General features: G+C 58.3%; 1 protein-coding gene across 6 annotated transcripts in view; it reads right to left on the bottom strand.

The window, feature by feature from the left end:
- Positions 1 to 23,629, bottom strand: part of SBNO2 (strawberry notch homolog 2) — a 49,624-nt gene extending 25,995 nt beyond the window's left edge. For 4 of the 6 annotated variants that reach the window (XM_047777757.1, XM_047777760.1, XM_047777761.1 and 1 more), the window contains exons 1-4: positions 19,129 to 19,274; positions 7,667 to 7,858; positions 3,164 to 3,237; positions 2,456 to 2,567 (exon numbers count right to left, since the gene is read on the bottom strand). In XM_047777757.1, the coding sequence (XP_047633713.1) occupies positions 2,456 to 2,567; positions 3,164 to 3,237; positions 7,667 to 7,819 (339 nt within the window). In that variant the 5' untranslated portion in view covers positions 7,820 to 7,858; positions 19,129 to 19,274. Of the gene's footprint in view, positions 1 to 2,455; positions 2,568 to 3,163; positions 3,238 to 7,666; positions 7,859 to 19,128; positions 19,275 to 23,495 lie in introns of those variants that run through there. The other 2 variants (XM_047777758.1, XM_047777759.1) reach the window with 2 other exon arrangements.
- Between the last annotated feature and the right edge of the window lie 1,788 nt (positions 23,630 to 25,417).

Here is a 25,417-nt window from a genome sequence, read left to right as displayed (position 1 = left end):
TTTTTCTTGGCGTTGAGGCCCAGGGGTCCTGGGGGAGGTGGGGAGGCTGCCTACAGGGCCGGGACCCTTCATCCTGGCTGAGCTGTGTTCTCACATCTGTCTGATCCCACAGTTGGCACTGGAGTAAGATTTCATTTGAAGACATTTTGCTGCTTAACGGGGATCTGGATCCAGGTGGTCCCCCCTTGCGGGAGGGTGGGCTAGGCTGTGGCTGCACTCAGCAGGTGCTCAGTGGACCACCCGTGGGGCGGGCATGGTGATCTCCAGGGAGGGGAGCCCTGGGCAGGCTGAGAAGCTGGCATGGCTCCCCAAGGGATTCTTGGCTCAGAAACCAAGTGGATTACTGGCAGAGACAGGAGGTGGTGGGAGCAGATGAATGGGGGGTTGCGAGGTCAGGTGGGAAGCCACAGGGCTGGGACAGCCCCCAAAGGCTTCCGCTGACCCTGGACTTGACACGTTCCAGGCCTTACCTGTCCAGCAAGGGTCACCCCAAGCAGGGGAGCAAGTCTGGATGCAGACTCATGCCTAGGACACGGTGGACAGGAGCCAGTCAGCTGCCAGCCCCCGAGAAGAGCCCATGCCCAGGTGAGGGGCCATCAGCTGGGTGCCCTGGGAGGCTGAACTGCCCACCCCATCGCCTTCCTCTCCTGGTCAAGGGTATCCTCACACTGGCAGCAGCAGGCAGAGGAAAGCACGAATGCTTCCATAAAATCTGTGTCCACTGGCCTCTTGTCCCCACACCATGGCCCTCACTCAGGGGACTCAGGGCTTCCGAGGGGCAGAATGTTCTGCTCCCATGGCCCCAAGGCCCAGCCGAGACTCCTCCTGGGCGGTCAAAAGGTCACAGTCACAGACGGGTCTCTCTGACAATAGACACATCTGGCCCTCAGGACAGACTCTAGGCTTGGTGGGGCTATGCTTCCCCTGGGCTCCAAGGGTCCTCCCTGCCTCCCGCAGCCCCCCCACCCCCCGCACCCACATCTGTGTCTCCACTTTTCCATCCCTGCAGGGACTCTCAGTGGCCTGAGCGCCACCCTAACCTGGGAGATCTCAGCTCCTTTTTTTTTTTTTTTTTGGCCACCATGCAGCATATGTCATTTCCAGACCAGGGATCAGATCCGAGCCGCAGCCATGTCAACCCCAGATTCTTAACCCACTGTGCTGGGCTGGCCCTCGAACCTGTGTCCCAGCACTCCCAAGACACAGCCAATCCAGTTGCACCACAGTGGGAACTCCTCAGCTCCACCTTTAACTAACCACACCTGACAAGAACCCCATTTCTTTTTTTGTTGTTGTTGTCTTTTTACTTTTTCTATGGGCGCTCCTGTGGCATATGGAGGTTCCCAGGCTAGGGGTCTAATCGGAGCTGTAGCCACCAGCCTACGCCAGAGACACAGCAACACGGGATCCAAGCTGTGTCTGCAACCTACACCGCAGCTCAAGGCAATGCTGGATCCTTAACCCACTAAGCAAGGCCAGGGACTGAACCCGCAACCTCATGGTTCCTAGTCAGATTCGTTAAACCACTGAGCCACGACAGAAACTCCATAGACCCCATTTCCAAGTGAGGTCTCTCTCTGAGTGGACCTGGATTTGGGGGGGACACTCTCACCGCAGAGTGCAGTGCTCAGTCCAGTTCTCTGCCCAGTCCTGCCATGACCCGGGGTGTGGAGAACAGCCAGGCTCCAATGGATGTGGGCCAGTCTGACGGCCCTGGTTTTGGTCCAAGTGGGAACAGCGGGTTTGCACTGGCCCATGCAGGCTAGTGAGTCCTCTGTCAGCCTGTCCCCTGGCAGAGCCCGTGAGCCCCTACTCTATAAGAGGAAACCAAGCACCTGACAGCCCCTCACCCTCCAGTTCCCAAACTGTGCACTGAGGCTGCCCAGCCATGGAAAGCCCACTTGGTCACCAAGGATTTCAAATTTTGGAAGGAAACCCAGCGCCATTCAGCTCCTGCCACCCAGATTGGGGTCATGTTGGAGCTGAGGCCCCACCACAGCCTCGCTGGGCTCCTTCCTTCCCACTCAACACCTCTGTGGCTCTCAGGTTCAACACCCATGGACAAGGCCACAAGGCAGGGTCCCTTGGCTCCTGGGCTCCTGGGGGGCTGGCTCCAGCCTAGGGGAATGGGAAATATGGCCCCAGCCGAGGGGCTAGTGCACACTGATGGAGCGAGCGCGGGTCCAGGGAAAGAGAACGCGCTAGAGATACAGCCCATAACCCACATCCAGGCCTGAGCGACAGTGTGACACAGCTGGGCTTCCAGCCTCAGTTACATGACCACCAACTGAGTGCTTCCCTGATAGAAAGTGCCCCCCAACCCAACAGGTCCAGAAAAGCTATTTCCCAAACAAGCCCGGTCCCCACGTCATGACACACCCATATGACGCATGGCCCAGCCATGAGCACTACCCGGGGACGCGGCAAGGGTCCCATCAGACCAGAGGTTTCCTACCTGAGGAAAATCATTGCTCTTTGGTGGGAAGCTGGGGGTGGTGGCTGAGGGGCCATAGCTGGTGTCTGCACAGGGCTGGTCCGCAATGAAGGAGGACGAGTTCATGAACTGGCTGGAGGCAGAGAAGGAAGGCGAGCCATCAGGCATGGCCAGTGCAGCCCATGCAGGATGGGTGTGGGGTCATCCGCCCACAGGAATGACTCTCAGAAACTCAGCACAGGAGGGGCCCATGTGCCCACATCCCAGGACATGGTACCCCTGGAAAACTCTGAGGCTCCAGCCACATGTGCTTCCAAGCCCTTTGCACAGGCCATTCCTTGCTTTGCTTCCAGACCTGCTCCCTCTGGCAAACTCCTACTTATCCTTCAAAACCCAGTGCACTGATGCCCTCCACAGGGAAGCTGCCATCCTGGCTCCTTTTACCCTTGAAGTGGAGCCCTCCCTGGCTCCCTCATCCAATCTGACCTTTTCCCTGGGGGTTCTTGCTAAGGGAGATGACAGCAGGTCAGTCTCAGCTGCCCCTGTGTGGCCAGGGCCTGGCCCATGCCCCCTTGGCGGGATGCTCAAGCCCCTTGACCAAGCCTCTGGTTTTGTTTAACCCATGACTGTGGATGGAAAGGCAGAGCAAAACCCATGAGGGTTGGGTGGCTCCCCAGCAGGATGCAGTAGGGCTGGTTTGGACCCGGGGGCGTGGGAGCAGTCACTTACTGGCTTTCACTGGAGAAGGCTGGGTATGGTGAGGGCGAGAAGGTGTTCCACCAGGAGTAGTGCAGCATGGCGTTCTGAAACAAAGTAGCAGGTGTCACGGAGAGGGCAGGAGGCAGGCATCCCAGTCCCCGCTCTCCCCCCCGCCACCCACTGCACTAGGGCAGGGACCAGAGACCAGAGCCTGCCCGGGGGCTTCCCAGTTGGGTCACCTGTGCCTCAGTTTCCCCATCTCAGGAGAACCCACTGGGGGGGCTGTGGTGAAGACACTTTCAGCAGCGCTGGAGATAGGGCGGGAAGGGGACAGTGAGCATGGCTGTGACTCTGGACTGGCCCTGCCCCCACCATCCCTGCAGGACTCAGGAAGCCCATTCTGGAAAGTGGAGGATGGGGCCCCATATAAAACAAGATGGTGTGAGTCCCTCCTGGGCTGGGCCCCCACAAGGGAGATGTGCAGCCTGCTGGGACAGGGGACTTCTCAGAAGAGCAGGGGGCTCCCACCAGCACCATGGACAGGCCCCTAGCCTAGCCAGAGCCTCGCAGCCCAACCCCTCCCAGGAGGATGTGGGGGTCTGGCCTTCTCAGAGCTCCCAGGGGCCAAGCCTGGTTGGTCCAAGAGTGAGGCACAGGCAGGGGTTCTGGGGGACCTGTCTTAGGAAGCGCCAGGGGGTGGCCAGAAGGATGAGCCTGAAGTCAGCAGGGGCAACATTTGGCAAGACCGGCATGGGGGTGGGGACATGCACACCCCTCTGAATGGGCCACATGAGACTCCATCAGGGAGGCCAGCAGCTGTCACTGGAGAAAGGCCTGCTGGCTTCGGTCACCATGCCCTCTTGTTCTAGCCCCTGCCCAAATAAGGCCTGCTCCTCGGGAAGGCCACTCCCTTCCTCTCCAAGACTCACTGACCTGGTACTGGTCCAGAACCCACCCAGGGCCCCTCCCCACTGTGCAAAGGGGAGGAGCTAGTCCCATCTCCCATCACTGCCCCCATTCCCAAGTCCAGCTCAGAGAACCAGAGTGAAGGAGATGTGGTGAGACCTTACAACTGGCGCAGGCCCTAAGGCTCAAGGTGAACCAGAGGAGACCAGCTCAGGGTGTGGTGGCTCCTGCCCAGGCTGGTCCAGGGAGTAGGCTTGGGCTATGGGCCCAGAAGTGGGCAGCTGGGGAGGGGAGGCCCGAGGAGCCACTTGCTCACCAACCTTCTCTGCCTGTGCCCAGACTGGGCCTGGGGTGACCTGGTGGAGCTCCCAGGCCAGGGGACTCCCAGACCCTTGAGGAGCTCAAGGCCTCAGGCTGGGGAGGTGGGTAGGTGGGGTCCCCGTGTGGCTTTGTCTACACAGCACCCCAACCTCCTCCCTCAGCATGAGTCTCTGGTGAGGCTGCCAATGCAGGACATCCAGCCCCAACCCACAGGGCTGGTACATCAGAGCCAGCCAAGCAGAGCCTTCCTTGGGATTTTACACTTGCAGCCAGAGGGAGTGGCTCCGCCTTCAGAGGGCAGGCCTGTGGGACTTGATTGGTCCAGAGATGAGCCTCTACCCCAGCAAGCCAATCAGAGTTTGCCTGGGGATTTCCCACCTGGAGACAGAGAGGCTGGCCCTCCCCAGGGGAGGAGCAGGCCCTGGGAGATTAGCCAAAAGCTTCCCAGGCCAGTGTAAACTGATGAAGGAAGATGACACTCCCGCTAGGGTGGCAGATAAAATGAGAGTGCCAGATAAAACACAGGACACCCAGTGAAGTTGGAATTTCTGATAAGCAAAAAATAAATTTCAGTGTAAATACTGTGTAGAACATGCCTACTAAAAATTTGTGTTTATGTAAGATTTAAGTTTCCCTGGACTGTATTTTAATTTGCTATATCTGGCCAGCTTGGCGACAATGATAGCCCTAGGGGCATGTCCCTGCCAGGCAGCCCCAGTGCCAGCTCCACCCTGGGTTCCTCCTCCCCAGCTTGGGTCAGCTCAGCTAGGACATGGAGAGGAGCATGGCATCCACACTGACCTCCGTGGCCTACAGGTCCTATAGAGTCTGCTGGCCACTCTTGGGCCAGACCCAGTGTGGCCTGAGGAGCAAGTCCACCACTGGTGGCCAGAGAGGAAAAGGCTGTGTGCAGAGCTGGGCCTTGGAGAGCACAGGAAGCCTGCTCTGTTCTGACTGCCTGAGTGGGCTCAGAGCCCCACATGGCAGCTCCCTTCTACCAGGGTCCCTATCTCAGCCCAAACGTCCCTCCCGTGATGCCAGTGTCTGAGCCCCTCTGGTCCCTGAAGACTGTTCTGGCCCTCGGCCAGCTTCCTGGGTCACTGTAGCTGGATGTTGCAGAAGTAGCCCATCCTCTGCAAACCCGCCCGAGCCTGCTGCTCTGACCCAGGATTCTATTCCAGAAACAGCCCCGGGGACTCATCCAGGAGGGGGAGGAAAACAGCAGCACTATTTATAGCAGCGGAAAACTGGATGCACCCCAAGGCCCAACAATAGGGAAATAATTAAGCAAATTATGGATGCTGAGAAGAAGGGATCCTGTGGCGCTGTTAAGAATGACAAGCGTGTACTTGGAGCCTAGGAAATGGGGCGAAACAGCACCCAGGGAAGGCGTGCACTTCCTGCCACGTGTGGGATGGCTCAGGGAGGCCTCAGCCAGGCAGCGGAGGCTTGGAGGGACATGTGGGAACAGCTTCGGCAAGAAGGGGAGCAGAGGAGGCGGCTGGACTGGCACATGGTGGTGCGCAGGTCTGCAGCTCTAACCCCTTTTTGCTTCCTTGCCAGTGGAGGTGCCAGGCCCATTGCATTTGGGTACCATGTGGGCACAGCTAGGCAGTGGGTGAGATCTGGGTGGGTGCACACCTCCTTGCCCCTTTCTTGATGCTACAATTTGGGGTCTGGGGCACTTTCTGCCAGTTCTGGACCTTCAATCTGGAGCCTCGCTTGGCCCTGAGATCCACCCAGCTTCTCTGAAACCCAAGCTGGACTCTCGCTCTTTTCCCACCTGCCTTCCCTTGGCCCAATCCCAGCAGGTGCTTTACTGCTGCACTGCACACTGCCCTCTGGCGCCCGCACCCCACCTGCTCTCCGGGCTGACTGGCAGCTCCAGTTTCCCCAACCGAGAAACTCATCCCCAACAGAGAAACTCAGCTTTTGTCTTTTCTGCAAGGAGGATTCCCCCACTTCACTCCTGGCCTGACTTGATGGAGGACTCCAAACCTGTCTCTTTGGGAGGCCTATGGTACCATCTGTGATGTGAGGACACCCGGCCCTTGCGGTCACTTTATCTCTTATGGCCCTTCATCACAGTCATCAAAACTCAAAAGCAACAAGCTGCCCCTCAGTAGGTGGGTGCATGAACAAACTGGGACGTGCAGAAGATGAAATGTTATTTGGTGCTAAAGAGAAATGAGCTATGAAGCCTGGAAAAGTCACGGAGGAGCCTCAGATGCACATGACTGAGAAAAAAAGCCGGTCTGAAATGGTCACACGCTGTGACCCAGTTGCAGGACATTCTGGAAGAGGCAGCGCTCTGGAGACGGCCGATGGGTGGTGCGGGGGTGGGGGGAGGGGATGAAGAGGCAGAGGGCAGGGGGTTTAGGGCATTGACACGACGCTGTATGAAGCTCTAAAAGTGGGGATGTGTCCTCTGACATGTGTCAAAACCCAGACAACATCCAAGAGTGAACCAAGGAGTTCCTGCTCTGGCGCGAAGGGATCAGCTGCATCTCTGCAGCACTGGGACGCAGGTTCAATCCCCTGGCCCAGCACAGCGGATTAAAGGGTCTGGCATGGAGTTCCCATTGTGGCTAAGCAGGTTAAGAATCTGACTAGAATCCTTGAGGATGTGGGTTCAATCCCTGGCCTTGCTCAGGGGGTTAAGGATCCAACGTTGCTGTGAGCTGTGGTAGGTCGCAGACTTGGCTCGGATCTAGCGTGGCTGTGGCTGTGGTGTAGGCAGGCAGCTGCAGCTCTGACCCCACCCCTAGCCTGGGAACTTCCATACGCTGCAGGTGCGGCCCTAAAAAAAAAAAGGATCTGGTGTTACCGTAGCTGCAATCTAAGTCACAAAAAAAGAAGAAAAAAAGACTGAACTGACTGTCACTGTGGCCCTTAGTGACACTGGATCACAGCTGTGATGGAACACCCTCACCAACAGGGTGATCAGGGAAGGGAGAGGTATGTGGGAACTTTCTGTGCAATTTTCCTATCAACCTAAAACTGCCTAAGAAATAAAGTCTTATGAATTAAGAAGAATGGGTGCTGAAGCAGAAGGACAAGCATGGAGTGTGACCTGCCTGGGCGGTCCCAGCCTTTGACGCCCCATAGGTGAGGGCAGCTACCAAGGCAGTGTGTCCCCATGGGTAGTCAAGGCCTCTGCAGAAGAAACTTTGGAACTTTGCAGAGGAACTTTGCAGAGGGTCCTCCTGGCAAAGCCAAGGGCCTCCATTTCCACAAGAAGCACCAGGAGGGGAGCCAAGGGGCCAGGAGGCCGACCCTGAGGGCCAGGCTCACCTGGATACTCACCTGGACGCCGGACCCGCACAGCGGGGTCTGCAGGGGCGGCGGGCTGTACAGGACACTGCCAGCTGGAGGGGGCTCGTGTGGAGGGAACTCCCCATCCATGGTGGGCCCCACTACCAGCATTGGGGGGCTCCACAACCCAGGCCGCAGGGGCATCTATCTGGGCTTCTTGCTCCGAGGCGGCGGCATCATGACCTGGAAAAAGACATGCACATCCTGAGGTTGCCCTTGGACCCTGATGGTAGCTTGGCCAGGCTCACGCAGAGGGAGAGCAGTGGGGGTCATGGGATACCAGGGGATGTCCCCTGACCCATGCAGGGGGTACAAGTTGAGGCTCCCCAATTCCACAGTGCTGCCAGGGTGCCCTCCTGGTTTCCAGCACCTCTACAGCTGGGGAAGGGGTTATCCTTCAGCTGCCAGGGTGCCCCACCCCCCCCGGCGATGACATCCCAAGTCACAGGAGGCCCTGCTGACTGCCCTTCCTGGGAACACTGGGGCCAGGACCTCCGGGATGAGGGCAGCCCCTTACATGTGGCCAGGGCCAACCCTGCCCAGCACCCCTCCAACCCCTCCCCTTGTTCTCAGGCCCTGAGCTGCCCTCCCTACCCACAAAGAGGGCCTAGAGCCTGGGAGCCCAGTGTGAGTGCCGACCATCCAATCTGTGTTGGGAGGGATATCTGAACTGGGAGTGCCCACAGGGGGCAGGGTCCTCCCCATCCCTCTGCAGCCGCATCAAGCCTGCTCAAGCTGAGGGTCTATCAAGTCCCCCCACACTGGGTTGGGGCTAAGATCGCACAGGGCCCCAGCTGAGAATGAGGGCAGACACCCAGCCAAGAAAAGCTGCAGGGACCAGCCCTGGCCCCCACGATCCCCCCACTCCCACAGGCCTGGAGCCTGGGAATGAGGTCCCCCAGACCCTCTAGCCTGCCACCACAGCAGGAACCCCAGACTGGCTGAGCGCCCCTCAGACTGCGGCCCCAGGACATTAATCACCCAGGGAGGCAGGAAGGGGAGGCGGCTGCCACTCCCAGCCAAGCCCTGAGTGAAGAAATCCTCAGGACTTCCAGTAATCACGGCCGCATGCGGGCAGCTTGTGCAATCCCGAGGGGGCGGGGAGGGCTGCCTGCGCGGGGCCCTGGCTGCCTCCATGCCTCACCACACAGCCCAGAGGGGCAGGACCAGGGCTTGGGCCACGGTGTGCCCAGCCCTTCGGGGCAGCTGCAGGAGCTGGAGCCACAGCTGCGGGTGCCCTGCTCTGCTCAGGCCTCTGAGCTCGGGCTGCCAAGCTACCAGCAGGATGCCACTGCCCCTAGCCCACTTCCCGCCACAGCCACACCGGGCAGGACCCAAGACACAGAGACACGGCTCTCCTGTGACCCAAAGTCTTGGTCAGGCAGACGGTCCAACCCCAGCTCTGTCCAAGGGTCGGATAACCTCCAACAACCTAGGGCCTGAGCTCCTCTGCGCCTCAGTCTGCTCACCCGGAGGATAGGTTGTTCAGGTACGTGCACAAGGCTCATCAGGCACTCAGCAGAGTCCAGAGCCTCTGCAATCAGAGCCACTAAGTGACTGCTGCCTTTGTGGAGACCCCAGGAGGCTCTTCTATTCAGGGGAACCCCCACGAGGGGTCAGCCCCCACACCAGGGAGAGCAGGCAGGTGGGAATCACCTTTATTTGAGAGAGAAGGCTCAGAAGGCTGACAGCTCACTCTGTCCTGGGGTTGACCACCGCCCCTTGTCTGTACCAAGTGCAAGGGACGTGTCCCCCAGCCAAGAGCCCCACTAAACCCCATTGGCACCCCTGCTGCCACAGCATCCTTCTCTCTTTTTCTTGACCCTACTGCAGCATGGTGGAAGTTCCTGAGCCAAGGAGTGAACCCACACCATAGCAGTGACCTGAGTGATGGCAGTGACAATGCCAGGTCCTCAACCGCTAGGCCACCAGGGAACTCCTGGTGTCCCTCTATTAGCAGCCAGAAACCCAGCGAAGCCAACCCCTTCCCACTCCTGGGCACCTCTCAGCTCCAAGGCCTCAGAGGTTGCTCACTTAGGAAGCACCATCCAAGCTCACGCCAAACAGCCTGGGATGGGACACCATGGTCAGCTCCCCAGGGACTCCCCCACCTGCATCAGGCCAGGCCTGCACGGCCCCATAGAACCTGTTCTGAGTGGCAGCCCCAGAAGGCTCGGGCACCACACTGTCACTTGCCATCCAGGGCATCACGTGCCTCCAGAGAAAGGTTTGCCTCTGAAGGGGAGGCCGCAGACTTGACGGGGGTAGGGTATGTGTGACTTGGGGGGGGGGGTTCCCTATCTGTTCAAAGACGCGGAGAATCTGCCTCAGGGGCCCCAGGATCTGACTGAGCAGGGTGTTGACACCTGGCCCTGGATCAGGAGTGTGGGGAGGGGAGCGATGTGGCCTCGAGTCAAGGCGGCCCCTGGGCACCAGGAATCTGGACCAGGGCAGGGTCGTGCAGGTGGGAGTGCAAAGTGGTACAGCCCCAAGGTTGGCAGTCGGAAGGTGAAGCAGTCACCACAGATCCAGCAACTCCGCTCCCAGCCATTCCCACAAAAACCTGCACACACACATCCACAGCAAAAGGTGGGAACAATCCCCATGGAAACACACATGTCCCCCACACGCGGGAGCATCACTCAGCCATGAAGAGGAGAGAAGCACCAACACTTCTACCACGTGGACAGACCTTGAGACAACGATGCTCAGTGAGAGAAGCAGATGCAGAAGGACGCACAGTGTGGGATTCCATGGATGGGAAACATTCAGAACAGGCACATCCAGAGAGCAGCTGTCAGGGGCTGAGGTGGGCACACTGGGCCCACCCCCACCCCCACAGGGCCCAAAAGCATCTCCCTGCCCCCACCTCCACAGCCTCTAGCCCCCTGTTCCCCCACAGCCCCCCAACACCACACTGGTGCAGCCCCCAAACATAGCCCCTTGAATCCTTCCAATTTCTGCGGAGCAGCCCCACCCCCAGCCCTGCCCCACAGCTCTAGACTCAGTACCCTGTCGCCAGCCCCAGAGCTCCAGAGGGTGAACATGCCATGTCCTAGGGCTTCTAGCCGCCCAGGATCAGCCCCACCAGGTGGGGTCTCAGGGCTAGAGCTCCATGTATTTTCAGATGTTAGTCGCATGCGGTGTGGTGCCCACAAGGTGCTCTCAGGGGAGGGGCCTTGCTTTGTGTTGCAGGATTTCCTCTTGAGATCAGGTTGTGAATGAGTCATTGTAAAAGAGAAAGATCAAGGAATCGGTGGCCCAGATAGGACGATGGGGACATGGGGGGGCAGGGCGTGGGAAAAGGCCAGATCTAGGAGAGGCTAACCCCCACCTCTTGGCTGAGACCACTTTGCCCTGTCGCCCTAGCCAGTGACCCCAGAGCAGGCTGCCGGGTCTTACCCTAGGATGACAGTGGGCTCTGCTGGCTCAGTCCCCTAAGCCCCTCAGAACACACTGTCTGGGCTTGCTGGCATAGTTCAGCTTGGTCAGGAACCCTGGGGGCCATGTGTCCCTGGATAGTCACCTCCATGAGTGGTAGGTGGGCTGAAAAGGTGGGGGGGTCCCCAAAGAAAGCCTCAGGAGCCCTTCCTCCCCAACAGTCCACTGAGGCCAAGTGCTCAGTGGGACACACAGGGACACAGAGCCAGCTGAGGGGGGCTGGGAATTTGGAGAGAGGGCCCAGTGCAAGGGGAAAGTGGTGAGAGAGAGAAGGGAGACTTGAGAGGCTGGTGTCTCCCAACCTCATGTCCACCAGGAGCCTGGGCAGGGGTCTTCCCTCAGAAACAGGGTCTTCAGAGGGGTGAAACTAGTTAAGATGGGGTCGGACTGCAGCAAGGCGGCCCTAAGGCAAAGACTAGTGTCTTTTTTTTTTTTTTTGTCTTTTTAGGGCCGTACCCGCAGCATATGGAGAATCCTAGGGTAGGTGTCTAATCGGAGCTGTAGCCGCTGGCCTAAGCCACAGCCACAGCCACAGCAACGAGGGATCAGAGCCGCTTCTGCGACCTACACCACAGCTCTTGGCAACACTGTATCCTTAACCACTGAGCAAAGCCAGGGATTGAACCCACGTCCTCATGGATGCTAGTCAGTTTCATTAACCACTGAGCCATGATGGGAACTCCCAAAGACTGGTGTCTTTAGCGGGGAAACACACACAGACACAAGGAAGAGAGGCCATGTGAAGACTGAGACAGAGGCTGAGGGTCACCTGGGCCTCAGAAGCTTGAATGGGCAGGAGGCACCCTCCCCTGGAGCCTCTGGAAGGAGCATGGCCCTGGGACACCTGGATCTCAGTCGTCTGCCTCCATAACCATGAGAGAATGAAGCTCTGTAGTTTAAGCCAAGTGTGTGGTCAGCCCTGATAGCAGCCCAGGGACACTAGATGGAAGGGGGTGGTAAGCCCCAGCTGGAGCCACCCTGACACTCGGCTCGAATCCCTGTGACCCCTGGAGCCAGGATTACTACTGACCAGTGGGGCCGGCACCAAGGATGTGACCTAGGACCTGCACAGGGTTCCCAGGGGCATGTGGAACACAGCCACTCTGGGATGCCAAAGACAGGGAGGGCCTGGCCCCAGTGACATGCCAGGCAGGCAGGACATGGAGCCTCTCTGTCTGGGACAGGGAGAGGGTGTCTCTTGCAAGACCTCCTGGCCTGCTGGGACACGAAGCCCCCTCCCTCCCTGTGGTGGGGCCACAACATCAGAGCCAGGCCATCACAGTCAACCTGAGGTTGAATGGGGGAGGCCCTGGAGGGAGGGCAACCGCATAGCACGTCACCCCAACCTGACCCCAGGAGCAAGAGCAACCGAGCCAGCCCACATGGGGGGCCTGCCACAGGGCACACACACAGTGACCCTGGATGCCAGCCCCAGGAAGGTGCTGCTACTCCAGGAGGTTGGATGGTGCTGCTACTCCAGGAGGTTGGATGGTGCAGGCGCCATTCCTGAGGACAGACACTAGCCATCAAGAGAAACTGCGCCTGGGCAAGCAGAACTGACCCTGGCCTAGGCGACAGAGTGATGTTTGCTGAAATGAATGTTTATGCAGAAAAGGAAACTCTCAGGCTGAGTCCTGGAGGCACCGATTCGATTTGGCCTGTGGGCCAGGACAGCTGGTTCCAGATGCTCAAATGGATGACGAGGTGGCACTTTACGCAGCTCACACACCCAAGGCAGAGCTGAATCTATAACCACACCACCCACCCTCATTGGAGTCCCACAGCCTTGGGAGGCCAGTGAGCACCCCCGCCAACCCCGAGGGCACAGCTTGGCACACATAGCCTTTACTACCTACCCCAGGGCCCAGGAGGGAATGGGGACCAGGAGTCTGGGGCTCGGTGACCCCCAACCCCTGGTCCCCACTCCCAGGTGCAGTCCAATCTTATCAAGGGAGAGCCCACTGGCAGGGATGGCGTTCTGGCTGCTATGCCTCTTGGCCCACCCGTGCAGCTGGTGAACCTTTAAATGTGTCCTCATGGACAGGTGTGGAGCAGCTGCCCACAGTGGCAGGCACCTTCACAAGAGCATCCTCCTCCAGGAAGAGCCTCCTCAGGGCTTGTGCTTATTCAGTCTTTAAAAGGCTTTAGATACACTGAGCATGTGGTCTCCTCTGACCCCCAGATCTTCTTCCTCTGAAAAGATGTTAAGCCAAATCCCAGCAGGCCCAACTTTCCAGTCCTTTGACACTGATGTGCCCTAGTCTGTCCAGAGTCTGTAGGTAGAAGAGTCTGACCCTCCTGGCTCTTGCCGCTTGGTGACAGGCATGCCTCAGGCCCCTTGGCTCCCAGGCATCTCTCCCTGGAGAGCCCTGAGTGAGACAGCAGCTGGTACTGCCCGCAGCTGGGTTGCACTAGTCCCAGGGAGGTGGTCCGACCAGCAAGCAACACCATTTGGCTCCTTTGGTCCAGTCTGGTGCCAAGAACATCATAAGAGACCTTTGCCCGTGCCAAAGGGCACCCTGATGCTAAGGGAGGAAGGCGACAAACTGGGAAGAGGGAGGACACTCCCAAGTCCCAGAAACAGGGGCCCTAAGACCCACAATGGGGCCTGGATCTGCTTCTCCTTCCGTCTAGAGGAATAACCACAGACTCGGACCCTGTCCTAAGCCCATAGATCAGAAGTCCAGGTGAGCACACGGGCCTTGGCTCTGGGTCTCCCAAGGCTTGGTGTGGTGCTGATCTTGTTGGCAGAGCCAGGGCAGGGGGGTGCCCCCATCTTCAGAGGTAATACCTGGAGGCCCCCGGAGCTCTAACTCAGTTCCCTTCAGCCTCCCATGAAGAAAAGTCCCCTGCTTATAAGGACCTCTGGAGGACACTGGGTCCTTGGTGGAATCCAGGGCTATCACCATTTCAGGGTCCCTAATTTAACCCCAACTGCCAAGTCCCTTTGTGTGTGAAGTGACCTATCTACAGGGCTCAGGACCAGGACAGGGGTGTCCCTGGGGCAGTTACTGAGCTGACCCCAGAAGCCAACTAGGATGCAGCCCATGAGGGGACAGGAGGGTAGCAGGGCTAGTCTCGCCCTGTGCACAATAACAGGTACTGGGAACACCGATCCTGCCCCCTGGAGGTGCCTGGAGGTGGTGAAGCCCCTGGTGGTCCCCTCTTGGGAGGAGGCTGCTGGATTCCTGGAATGCAGTGGGGCTTCCAGACAGGCTGGTTTTGCAAGAGGAGTGGCAGGTCTGAATTTGGGGGGTGGCAGCCTCTGCCCTCCCAGAGCTGCACCCCAACTCTGTCCCAGCCTGGGGCACTTTCACTGCTGAGGGTTACACCCCAAACCCCCCAACCAGGGCCATCCCGACAGCCCCTGAAACCTAGCTGGGGGCCCACTTACCCCGAGTCCTACCCCCAAAACAGTGGGCTGAGCTCCTGGAGGGCCGGAATCTGATGCAAACTCCCTTAATACCCTGGCTGGCTCACATGGACACCAGGAGAGGCTCCCACACCCTGCACCACCCCAGCCGGAGGGGGGCGCCCATACCCCCACTCTGCAGCTTCCAGGGCAGAACACCCCTGCCCCTCATATGTACACACCCTGTCCCAGCTCCTGGACCAGCCTTTCCTCAACTTACCTCACATGCTGTGGGACACCCACGCCTGGCACCTCTGGGCCATCTCTGAGGGGAACTTTTGCCCCATCCCAGCAGTGAGTCAGGGCATAAATGCTTACTGCGGGTCCACAGTCAGACCGCTCCCTCCCTCCTCCATCCCACTGCTGCTTCCTGTGTCAGCCTTTGACCCCAGTGCTGCGACTCTGAAACTCTGACTCCCGGGAAATGCCAGACGCCTGTCTTCCGGAATGTGGCACCACTCTCTGCACCAGCTGCGGACCTGGAAGGACTGCCAGAGAGGCCTCTTTCGGTTTCACTTGGGGATGTGCTCCAATGGGGATGGAGACCAATCGGATGGAGGCACCTGCCCCGGACTGGACAGTGCAGTTAGCGCAGTTGCTCTGGGAACCCAGGAGGGTGGGGCAGATGCCCAGCTGTGAGAACCCAGGGGGGCACTGGGGGACATAATAGGGGCCAAATCCAAAGCCTTCCCCTGGGTAGTGTCTCTGCTAGCTGTGCCCTGGAGGCTCCCAGGCAGCACAGGGAGAGCGCAGAGCTGACTTACTGGGTGACTCCCCTCAGCCCCACTTCCTGCAGTCAGGGCAGAGCCAGGGCCTGGGGGCTGCCAAGGGAGACTCTTTGACCCTCCATAAAGTGGGGAGACAGCACCTTGTCCCCCTTCATGGGACTGAGAGGAGAGAGATAGCCCCCCCCCCAGGCCGCAGCACATGGGTACCTGTGAGCAGAGGCCAAGCGCTGCTTTCTCTTTTTCTTAAATACTTCTTTGTTCTATGGAGAAGTGATTCACAGGCCACACACTTCACTCATTTAAAGTGTACAATTCTGCAGTCTTTAGTACATTCCCAGAATTGTACAACCATCACCTGTAATTTCAGAACATTCCATCACCCCCAAAAGAAACCTCCCTCCCATCAGCACTCGCCTCCACCTCCTCCCCAGCTCCTGACAGCCTCTAATTCATCTCTGTCTGTAGATGTGCCTGTTCTGGACGTTTCACATAAATGGAATCTCACACTGTGTATCCTTCTGTGTCTACTTCTCTCACTGAGCATCACGTTCTCAAGGGCTGTCCAGGTCTTAGCAGGTCTTAGCGCTGCCTCCACAGGGGGCCAGGCAAGCCCAGAGCATCAGAAACTTCTCGGGCGGGCTCCCACCTGAGGGCAGGGCAGCTACATGCCCCAGTGAGAGAAGCTGGTGGCTGTCACTAGGCAGGATGATAAAGGAAGTTTGCTTTCCTATCCAGCCCCATGGAGGCTGCCCATGTGGGATTGACCCACCAGCAGTAGGGAAGAGGGTAGCTCTGAGGGACAGGAACAGGGGTTTCACTCAGGGGAGAGGAGCCCACAGACGTTCCCAGGCTGCACACACAGGGAGACAGTGGGCAAGCAAGGGCAGGCCAGGCCTGGACCGGGTCTGAGTGACCTTGCTCCTGGTTACACCAGCATCCAACCACACAGCCCTTGGCTGCAGAAAAAGGGGCTGGAAATGCTCCAAGCCTGCATAAGACACACACACACACACGCATGCACGCACGCACAGATACACACACTCACCTGCATGCACACACAACACACTTGCACACACATGCATGCAACACTCACACATGACATATGCACACACTGTCATGCACGCCCTCACATGGACGTGCACTGCTGTACATATGTATCCGTGAAACATGTGCACGCGCACACACACACACACACACACACACCGCCATGTGTCCACGCAGACGCACATGCACCCTGAAACTGTGCTGGCATCATGGGGGGCTGTCTCCCCACTCTGCTCTCAATGACATGACCCCCACATAGGGAACAAGCAGATCCCTGCCCCTGTCAGTGGCCGTAAAAGCTTCATCAGGCAGAGGCCGTCCTGGGAGGGAGGCAGCCTCTGGGGACTGGACACAGTTGCCTCTTTATTCCCGGCCCAGCTCACTCACGCAGCTAGAGCCCTGTGCTGGGTCAGCGTTTCCGGCCTGGCCCCTGCTGGAGGGGTATCTGAGACTTTTCTAGAACCGAGCTGGGTCAGCCCAGGCTGGTCCTGTCACCAGTGGGGGCCAGGCCTGCAAGCCATGGGGGTCCAGCCTCAGTAACCCCCGAGCTAGAGAGCGCTGGCCTTTGGCTGCATACCTGTGGCCTCATCCTGCCCCAACTTCAAAGCCAACTGCCTCTTCTACGCTCCACCCTACAGACTCCCCTACAAATCAGGCTCCACATCTGGGCCCTAGGCCTCCGCCAGCCCCCCTCCAAAGAAGAAACATCTCCCCCAACACACTTACACACACACACACACACACACACACACACACACACACACACACGGCGGGTCCAGCTCCAGGCAGGTGTGAGCAGACATCTGCTCAGAAGCTCAGAGTCAAACAAAGAGCCCACGCCCTCCAGAATCCCAGAATGCTGTCCCCAGGTCCCCATACTGGCTGTCCCTGGGGACAGCACATTGTACCTGGCAGGGTCTGTACTGTGTCTCCCCTGCCACGGGGTAACCTGGGACTGCCGCCCGTCCTGCCCTTCCCTGGCCCACTCACCAAGGGGCCCAAGCAGACAGCCCTGGGCAGCCATCGCCCAGCTCTGGGGCCTCCCCTGGGAAAATCCAGGGTGCTTGGAAAAAAAGGTATGGCTGAGCTTGCAGGAGCTTCTCCAGGCTGCCCAAGGACCTCAGGTCTCGGCCTCAAGGAAATGGGTGCCTGGCTATTTCTCTCTTCACAAGGCTCACTGATAGCATAGCTGCCCCCTCCAGTGGGACAAGCAGGCCCCAGGGCAGGGAACATGAAATGCAGGGTCAGGTCCAGCCCAGAGCAAGGGCAGGGCCTCACGTCTACTGACTGAGGCCAACCTTGGACTTCTCTGGAGTCTCACATCTGACAGATGGCCTTTCTTCGCTCCCAGGCCTGCAGCCCCCAAGGCCCAGCCTCATTTTCCTTGAACCTTTCCTACAGGAACAGACCTACTATGTTGGGCTCCAGGTTGGATTACCAGGTCTGGCAGTAGGTAAGAAGGTTCTCCACTAAAGCCAGGCCAACACCAGCCCCCAGCCACAACGTGGAACACTCACTACCACCACCCAAAATGCCAGCAAGCTTTATCCCAGGCCACTTCCAGGCCTGTTCTATGTGCAAACTCCAATACCAGCCCCCTCACTGCAACGTGGAATGCTCACCGCCCCCCCCCAATGCCATCAAGCTTCATCCCAGGCTGCTTCCAGGCCTGTACTGGGTGCAAACAGATAGCACTAAAGCTGGCCAGGCCAGGCAGTGGATGGGCAGAAAGGACTTTAAGGGCAGGCAGGACCAAGGCACATTCTGGGAAGCAGAAGTGGGAGGCAGACACACTTTACACACTCAGTTCTTTTTCCCTTTTCAGAACATTAGTGAGTGGTACTAGGATACACTGCTGCCTGGCTGTCCATGCCTCTGCTCCCCAGACTGGGTCAGTCCCTGCCAGGGCTCAGGGTGCACCTGGCTACCTGGCCTCACCTTCGCGGTCCACCCACACAGGCTGCTTCTCCACCCACCCCAGCTCTCTGCCTATCTAAGGTGGGGGCAACCTCTGCCCACCACCTCCCCCAGCCTGTCCTCTGGGCATTTCCAGTGCCAGTTCCAGGAGACCCTCCCACCCCAACATGCTCAGTCAGGTCAGCTAATACCTAAAAGGCCCCCAATCCCAAAGCCACAGGATCCCTCCCGTGGAAACACCAGGAACAGGAGCCGGAGGGCAGAGAAGCCAGGTCAGGAGGGGTCCTGGGAGAGGGGACACTGAGAAGGAAGGGCAGAAATCCAGCAGCAGCAGGTCAGAGATCACCCAGAAAGAGAGGAGCTAAGGTCAATGGAGGTTGAGAGTCACAAGAGAGGGGTCAGGGAATGACGGAGGAGCAGTCAGGAGGGGGTCACGTAGTGCTGGAGAGTCACAAGGAAGTGCGGGGTCAAGGGTCACCAAAGAAGTAAAGTCCGGGGATCACCAAGAAGCGTGGGATGGGGGGTCGCCAGGAAGGGAAGGGTCAGGGAATCACCGAGGAGGGCGAGGAGAAAAGGTTGGGGTGCCGCCGTAGGTCAGGGTTCACGCGAAAGCGTATTGGGCAGGAGCTACAGCAGCACAGGGTCGGGGGTCGCCGAGGAGGGCGGGGTTAGAGTTCAGAGGCGGAGGACCCGGACCCAGGGTCACGGCTAAGGGTGGGGTCGGAGGACAGAGACCCGCCGCCGCCTCCCCCTGCCCGCGGCCCCGGAGCGCCGGAACCCCGGAACCCCGGAACCCCCGGCCCCGGACGCGGGCGGCCACCAGGAGCCAGGGCCCACGCGGGCCGGGGAGCGCGGCTCGGCAGGGCGGGGGCGGCGCGGGCGGGCTGGGGGTGGGACCGGGCGCGCCTCACCTCGGACTCGGGTCCGGCAGGGCGCGGAGCCCGCGGCGCCTCCGTTTCTCTAAGCTTCGCCGCGGCCGCGCTCACTTCCGGGTTTCGAGCGCCATCTTGGGGGCCCCGCGCACTTCCGGTCATGCCGCGGGGCGGGGTCTCTGGTAGGCGGGTTGTGGGCGGGGTCTGGCGGGGCTGTCCCTCCAACCGTGGCCCCTGAGCCCCCTTGAGGCCGACCCTTCTGCCGCGGCTCGGGCTCCGCGGACGCTGGGTCCTGTACAAACCAACTACTGTTGCTACCCTGGATTGTGGTTTACCCTTATGAGCCTCAGTTCTCTCCTCTGCAGCATGAGGGTAGGATGGAACCATTCCCACCTGCAAGCCTTTCTTTGCCCGACTGTACCCTCCCCTGGTGCACTTTGACCCAGACCTTTCAGCCACTGGGGTTCTTGTATCCCGAAGATCTTGGCTCTGAAGCTCCTCGTCAGGGACTTGCTGGCAACTATGTGAAAGAGTCAGGGTCCCCTAGATGCTCCCTCCCTTTACTGACTTCCCACCAATAGTTATTTGTTCATTAATCTGTTTCCACCCTGGAATAGGAGTTCTGGGACGCCCAGCCCCCAACACAGAGCCTGGTACCTGGAATCTGGTAAGCCCCAGGGGCCACCCAGAGAAAACACAGGGTCCTTCCAGGTAGGGCCATAGGGATATGGGTGGCTCTCCTGCTGGCTCTCTCCCCATTAGGGTTTCCAGGGGCCTGATGCAAATGATGCCGGGATTTGCCTCACTGCCAGGAAGAGGGTGGGACTTAGCCCTGGCACAGACAAGCTGTGTTCCTGTGACTTGAGCCCACTGGACCCATCAAGGGATAGGTCTGGCTGTTCAAGCAGAGCTAGTGCAGGAGACACTACCCCCTCCCCAGCAGAGTGTTCAGCAATGAAGTAACTGCCATCATGTCCCTGGACCCACCTCACCACCAGCCAGAGGCCTCCTATACCCAGTCCAACCCCTTGGCTATAGAGATCACCTCTCCACTTCCTTGTCTATCAGTGAACTTTTATGGATGCTGCTATGTCCATAGCCTTGAGCTGAACATATCTGGGGCTCCAGAAAGAACTTGGTTCTTATCCTTGCCTTCAGGAAACCCCCAGCTAGGGGAAACAGGCAGGACCAGACACTCCCATCTCCAAGATCAGGCCTAGGGCCCAGGGAGGGATAAAATCTCTTCCTAGGGCATCATGGAGAGTAAGGGTAGGGGGGTATTGAAGCTGGGGCTTTGAAGTTCAAGTATGAGTTTGCCAGACCGGGGCAGGGGGAACACCTTAGGAAGGGCAAATTAAAAGCTGTTCAGGGAGTTCCCGTCGTGGCTCAGTGTTTACCGAATCTGACTAGGAACCATGAGGTTGCAGGTTCGATCCCTGCCCTTGCTCAGTGGGTTAAGGATCCGGCGTTGCCGTGAGCTGTGGTGTAGGTCGTAGACGCGGCTCGGATCCCGCGTTGCTGTGGCTCTGGCGTAGGCCGGCAGCTACAGCTCCGATTCGACCCCTAGCCTGGGAACCTCCATATGCCGCAGGAGCGGCCCAAAGAAATGGCAAAAAGACAAAAAAATTAAAAAATTAAAAAATAAAAGCTGTTCAGGGAGTTCCTGTTGTGACACAGTGGAAATGAATCTGACTAGTATCTGTGAGGATGCAGGTTCGACCCCTGGCCTCACTCAGTGGGTTAAGGATCTGGTGTTGCCATGAGCTGTGGTGTAGGTCACAGAGGCAGCTCAGATCCTACGATGCTGTGGCTGTGGTGTAGGCTGGCAGCTACAGCTCTGGTTCAGTCCCTAACCTGGGAACCTCCATATGCTGTAGGTGTGGCCCTAAAAAGAAAAAAAAAAAAAAGCCTGGTCTGGTAAAGGAGATGAGTATGTTTAAACCTGTTTGCCCTAAAAATTCAGGCCAAGGGCCCCCCACATCCAAACCCATAAGCACAAGGAAGCTGATGGGGAAACCGAGACCCAGAGAGAAGTAATTTATCCAGAGTGAGCTTCACTTTGGCATGCATAGTTTTCAGCAATCAGGTTGTAGCTTTGACTTTGAAATTTTTTGTTTTTGTTTTTTTTATCTTTTTAGGGCTATACCCGTGGCATTTGGAGGTTTCCGGGCTAGGGGTTGAATCGAAGCTACAGCCACAGCATTCCAGGATCTGAGCCACAGCTGTGACCTACACCACAGCTCACGGCAACACCAGATCCTTAACTCACTGAGTGAGGCCAGGGATTGAGCTCGGGTCCTCATGGATACTGGTCGGGTTCGTTTACCGCTGAGCCACGATGGGAACTCCTGGAACTATTTTTTATAGCTAATGAGAAACATTAATTTGAGCAATAGACACTTCAGATTCAAAAGGGTGAATAAGCTGATTTGGGGAAATAGAGTCCGGTGGCATTTTCCCATTTCCTCTCACACAGGACCAGCCACACAATTCGCAAGGCCAGTGAAAAATGAAATTTAGGGCCCTTGTTCAAAAAGTATTAAAAACTCCAAGGCAGGAACCGCAGGGGATTAAGGTGAGCACAGCCCCCCCGAACGTCAGGCCTGGGCGACGTCCCCAAGTCACATGCCCAGGAAGATGACCCTGCTCCCACCGTGGTCCTGTGAGGATGGGACTCATGTTACCTGCAATTTGCTGGTGGAGAAACCGAGGCACAGAACTGTTCCTCAGCCGGCCCAGGTCAGAGAGCAAACAGTGGGGAGGCGTGGATTCGACCTCCACCACGTCCACCTCAGGAAACCACGAGATCTCTACGGGTAACTCTGCCTGAAATGGCGGCAGTTTGCCCAGGCCAGGGTGGGTCCAGCCATCTCATCATGGAAGAATTGCCAAGGCTAGGGATGTCTAGGGAATTAGTCAGATGTGGGGATTTCCAGGGAATCGCAAGAGATAGCCTGGGAGAGCAAAAGGGATGTAGCTCTGGAGCTCAAGGCCTGGCCTCGGGTGCTGTGCGACTCCTGGAAAGTGACTTAGCCTGTCTGTGCTTCAGCCTCCCACCCACGTTAATAATAGTAGCCACCTACTAGGTAGTTCTGTAAACACTGCATAGTATTTAGCCATTGTGAATATTTCCAGGTGAACATCTGAAACATGGGGTTACCTAAGTGAACATTCAGTGGTCAGAAGTGCCTAAGGCTTCTGGTCTGGTGGAGACAGGGCTCACAGAAGTCCAGGGCTCTATCAGAAGAAGCTCTGTTTGGAGCCTCCTCTTCACGCGCTCCCTCTGCCCTCATCCCATACAAGGACACCCCCCAAGTGTCCCCCAGGCACTTTGACCAGGCTGGAGGAAGTAGGGTCACAGACAAAATGCAGTTACATTTGAATTTCAAATACACGAAGAGTAACTGTTTAGTGCAAGCATAACCCGTACAATGTTTGAGATATACCAAAGAAGCAGCCTCCTGATATCTGAAATTCACATCTAACTGGGATGGGAGTCTTGTGTTTTTCTTGGTGAAATGAAGCTACCCGACGTGGGGAGACCCCAGATAGAAATAAGGCCCCAGAGCTGAGCCAGGAGAAGGCTGGACGAGTGGCCCACTCGCTCCGAGCCTCAGTGTTCCTGCCCGCTAAACCGGAGTGATGCTGGGACCTAACACACAGGCGAGCCCACGGTGCGGGTCATTATTTGCAACAGCGGAAAACTTCAGATGGACGAAGGTCAGGTCCCTGGGGCCCTCCCTGGGAGCTGATGAGATTCTTGGGCTAACCCTCAGTGGGGAGCCCCCCCCTCCCCACCCCCACGCCCAGCCTCAGTTTCTCTCCTGGGAGGGAGTCGGGGCTAGGCCCGCCCAGGGAGGAGGAGCTCGTGTTGACCGAGCAGGTGGGGCGGGGCAGGTGGGCCCAGCCTGGCCCAGTTGGCTGGGGGCAGGGACTAGCCACTTCCTGTTTCTCCACATTCTGGAAAGCCCCGGCGTTCCCAGTTGAGGAGCGCCTCCTCCCTCCCGAGCGGGCGGGCGCCACTGGGCCGGGGTCCCTCACCACTTCTCCTTTCCACACCCACTTCCCCCCTGCCCCCCTCCGCGCCCGGCTCAGTTCCCGCCTCCTCCCCCCGTCCCCCTCCCCCCTTCTTTTCCCATCCTTGCTCCAGCGCCCCGCTTTTCTCTCCTTCCCAAGCCCCAGTCAGGCCTTTGCCGAGGCGCAGTAGAGGAAACTGAGGCAGAAGCAGCCCAGGTCCCACATACCATGTCTGTGCCCCCACCCCCCCCACCCCGCGCTTCTCTCTTCATCGTCCATCTTTCCTGCTCCTTCTTTCTGTCGCTGTCCCCAGGTCCCTTGCTCTGCCCCATCCTCTATTCCCTGTTCCCACCAGTGGCAACGCCACCCAGTCCAGCCTCCACACCCACCTTGTGCCCCGGCCCACCTGCCGCTTGCGCCGAGATGTCCTCAGGCGGCGCTGGCTGGCTGGTTCCAGGGCCCTACGGCTCCCTCCTGCCCGGCCTGAGCCCAGAGCAGGATGGTGCCAGGCCCTGCCAGGGCTGCCTCTGAGCCAGGGTGACTTCAGGGAGCAGCAAACTTGTCCAACGGGTTTGAGATCCGCCCCAGACAGGCTTCCCGCCTCTGCGATGAAGCTAGGACACCAGAGCTGGAGGGGTTAAATGTCACACCCTAACTAAGCACCCCCCAGCCCAGGCTGGTTTGAGACTGGGTCCTGACATTGGGGAACATGTGGGAGGGGAAAAAACATCAGCAATCCACCCATCAAGCCCAGAGGAGAAGAACTGTCAGGGAGAGGGTCCAGCACATGCAAAGGCCCAGAAGAGCCCTGGGGATGAGGTGGGGAGGGGAGGCAGAGGCTACAAGCACAATGAAGCTGGGATGAGGAGGGTGGGATGGGGGGCCCACAAAACTAGGGCAAGGCCTTTATCTGGGGGGCACTAGGGAGCCATTGAAGGTTATGGAGCAATGGAGTGCTAGTCAGGGTGCAGCTGGAGGTCACTCAATCTGCCACTGTGCTAGACAGAGTGAGGCCAAGAGACCACATCTCCAAAACTCATTTGGTAGCAAGATAGCCTGGAGGAGGCTGAGCTGCTGGCCCAAAGCTAAAGGAGCCAAACTTAGAATTTCTTTCCAGAGTTCCCTTCATGCTTCAGCGGTTAACGAAGAACCTGACTAGGATCCATGAGGTTATGGGTTCAATCCCTGGCCTCGTTCAGTGGGTTAAAGATCCGGCGTTGCTGTGAGCTGTGGTGTAGGTCACAGATTTGGCTCGGATCCCGTGTTGCTGTGGCTGTGGTGTAGGCCGGTGGCTACAGCTTCAATTCGACCCCTAGCCTGGGAACCTCCATATGCCATGGGTACAGTGCTAAAAAGCAAAAAAAGAAATTTCTTTCCATCGAAGGCCAATAGGGAGACAGGTGGTTTGAACTGGAGAGAAGAGGTGTGGGAGGGGTAAGGACCGTCAGGATGCCCCCCTCCGCAGCCCCTGACCCCACCTTGGAGGAGACTCAAGCTGGCTTTGTCCCCAAGGCAATGGGGAGCTAGGGAGGATTTAGAGCACCAGCGGAGACGCAGCTAGGGCAAGGGTGAGCATCGAAGGGGGAGAGGGCACAGGGAGGGGTCCAGGTAAACTGGGGAGGGAGAGGAGACTGACTGAAGGTTTGGGGCCATACATCCATCCACTAAATATCTGTCATCCCTGGGCCAGGCCCCAGGGACACAGCAGAGATCAGAGCCACGCTGTTATGCTCCTGGGCCACAAGGAACCAGGACACCCCTGCAGTGCCAGACTGCTATGCTTCTTTCCCACATCGCTGCCACACAAGTGCCAGCAGTTGACAAAGCCCTGCCTTCCCCCGCCTTTCCTCCCAGTTATAGACCTGGGAGGTCTATAGACCTGGCCAGCCCTGAGCACTGATGTCACCTGTGCTGGGACTTCCTGAACCTTCACCTTGGATCTGCTCAGACCCAAGGGGAATTTCCAAGCCAAATGGAGCTGAGCTGACTCATTGCCAGGCCAGGCCCCAGTGGTCCTGAGGGTCATGGGGGGCGTTTGGAGAACTTGGCTGGAACTCACCACCCTCCATCCTCCAGGCTTGGGAATAAGCCAGACTCCCCAGCCCTGGGTCCTGAGTGCCCATCAGAATCTGCAGGGCAAGGGCAGGAATTCGGGCTCTAACAGGTGAGAATTAGGGTCAGGGATCAGGGCTGGTCTGGATGTTTTTCCTCTCCTGCCGGTCATCTCATGTCCCCAGGGCTGCAAGAATGACCAGCAGAGGAGTTTCCTGGTGGCCTAGCAGTTAAGGATCCAGCATTGTCACTGCTGTGG

The sequence above is a fragment of the Phacochoerus africanus genome, chromosome 4 (assembly GCF_016906955.1).
Source record: "Phacochoerus africanus isolate WHEZ1 chromosome 4, ROS_Pafr_v1, whole genome shotgun sequence".
NCBI classification, from domain to species: Eukaryota; Metazoa; Chordata; class Mammalia; order Artiodactyla; family Suidae; genus Phacochoerus; species Phacochoerus africanus.
The sequence above is the reverse complement of the archived record's forward strand: the minus strand, read 5'-3'. Positions and strand labels throughout refer to the sequence as shown.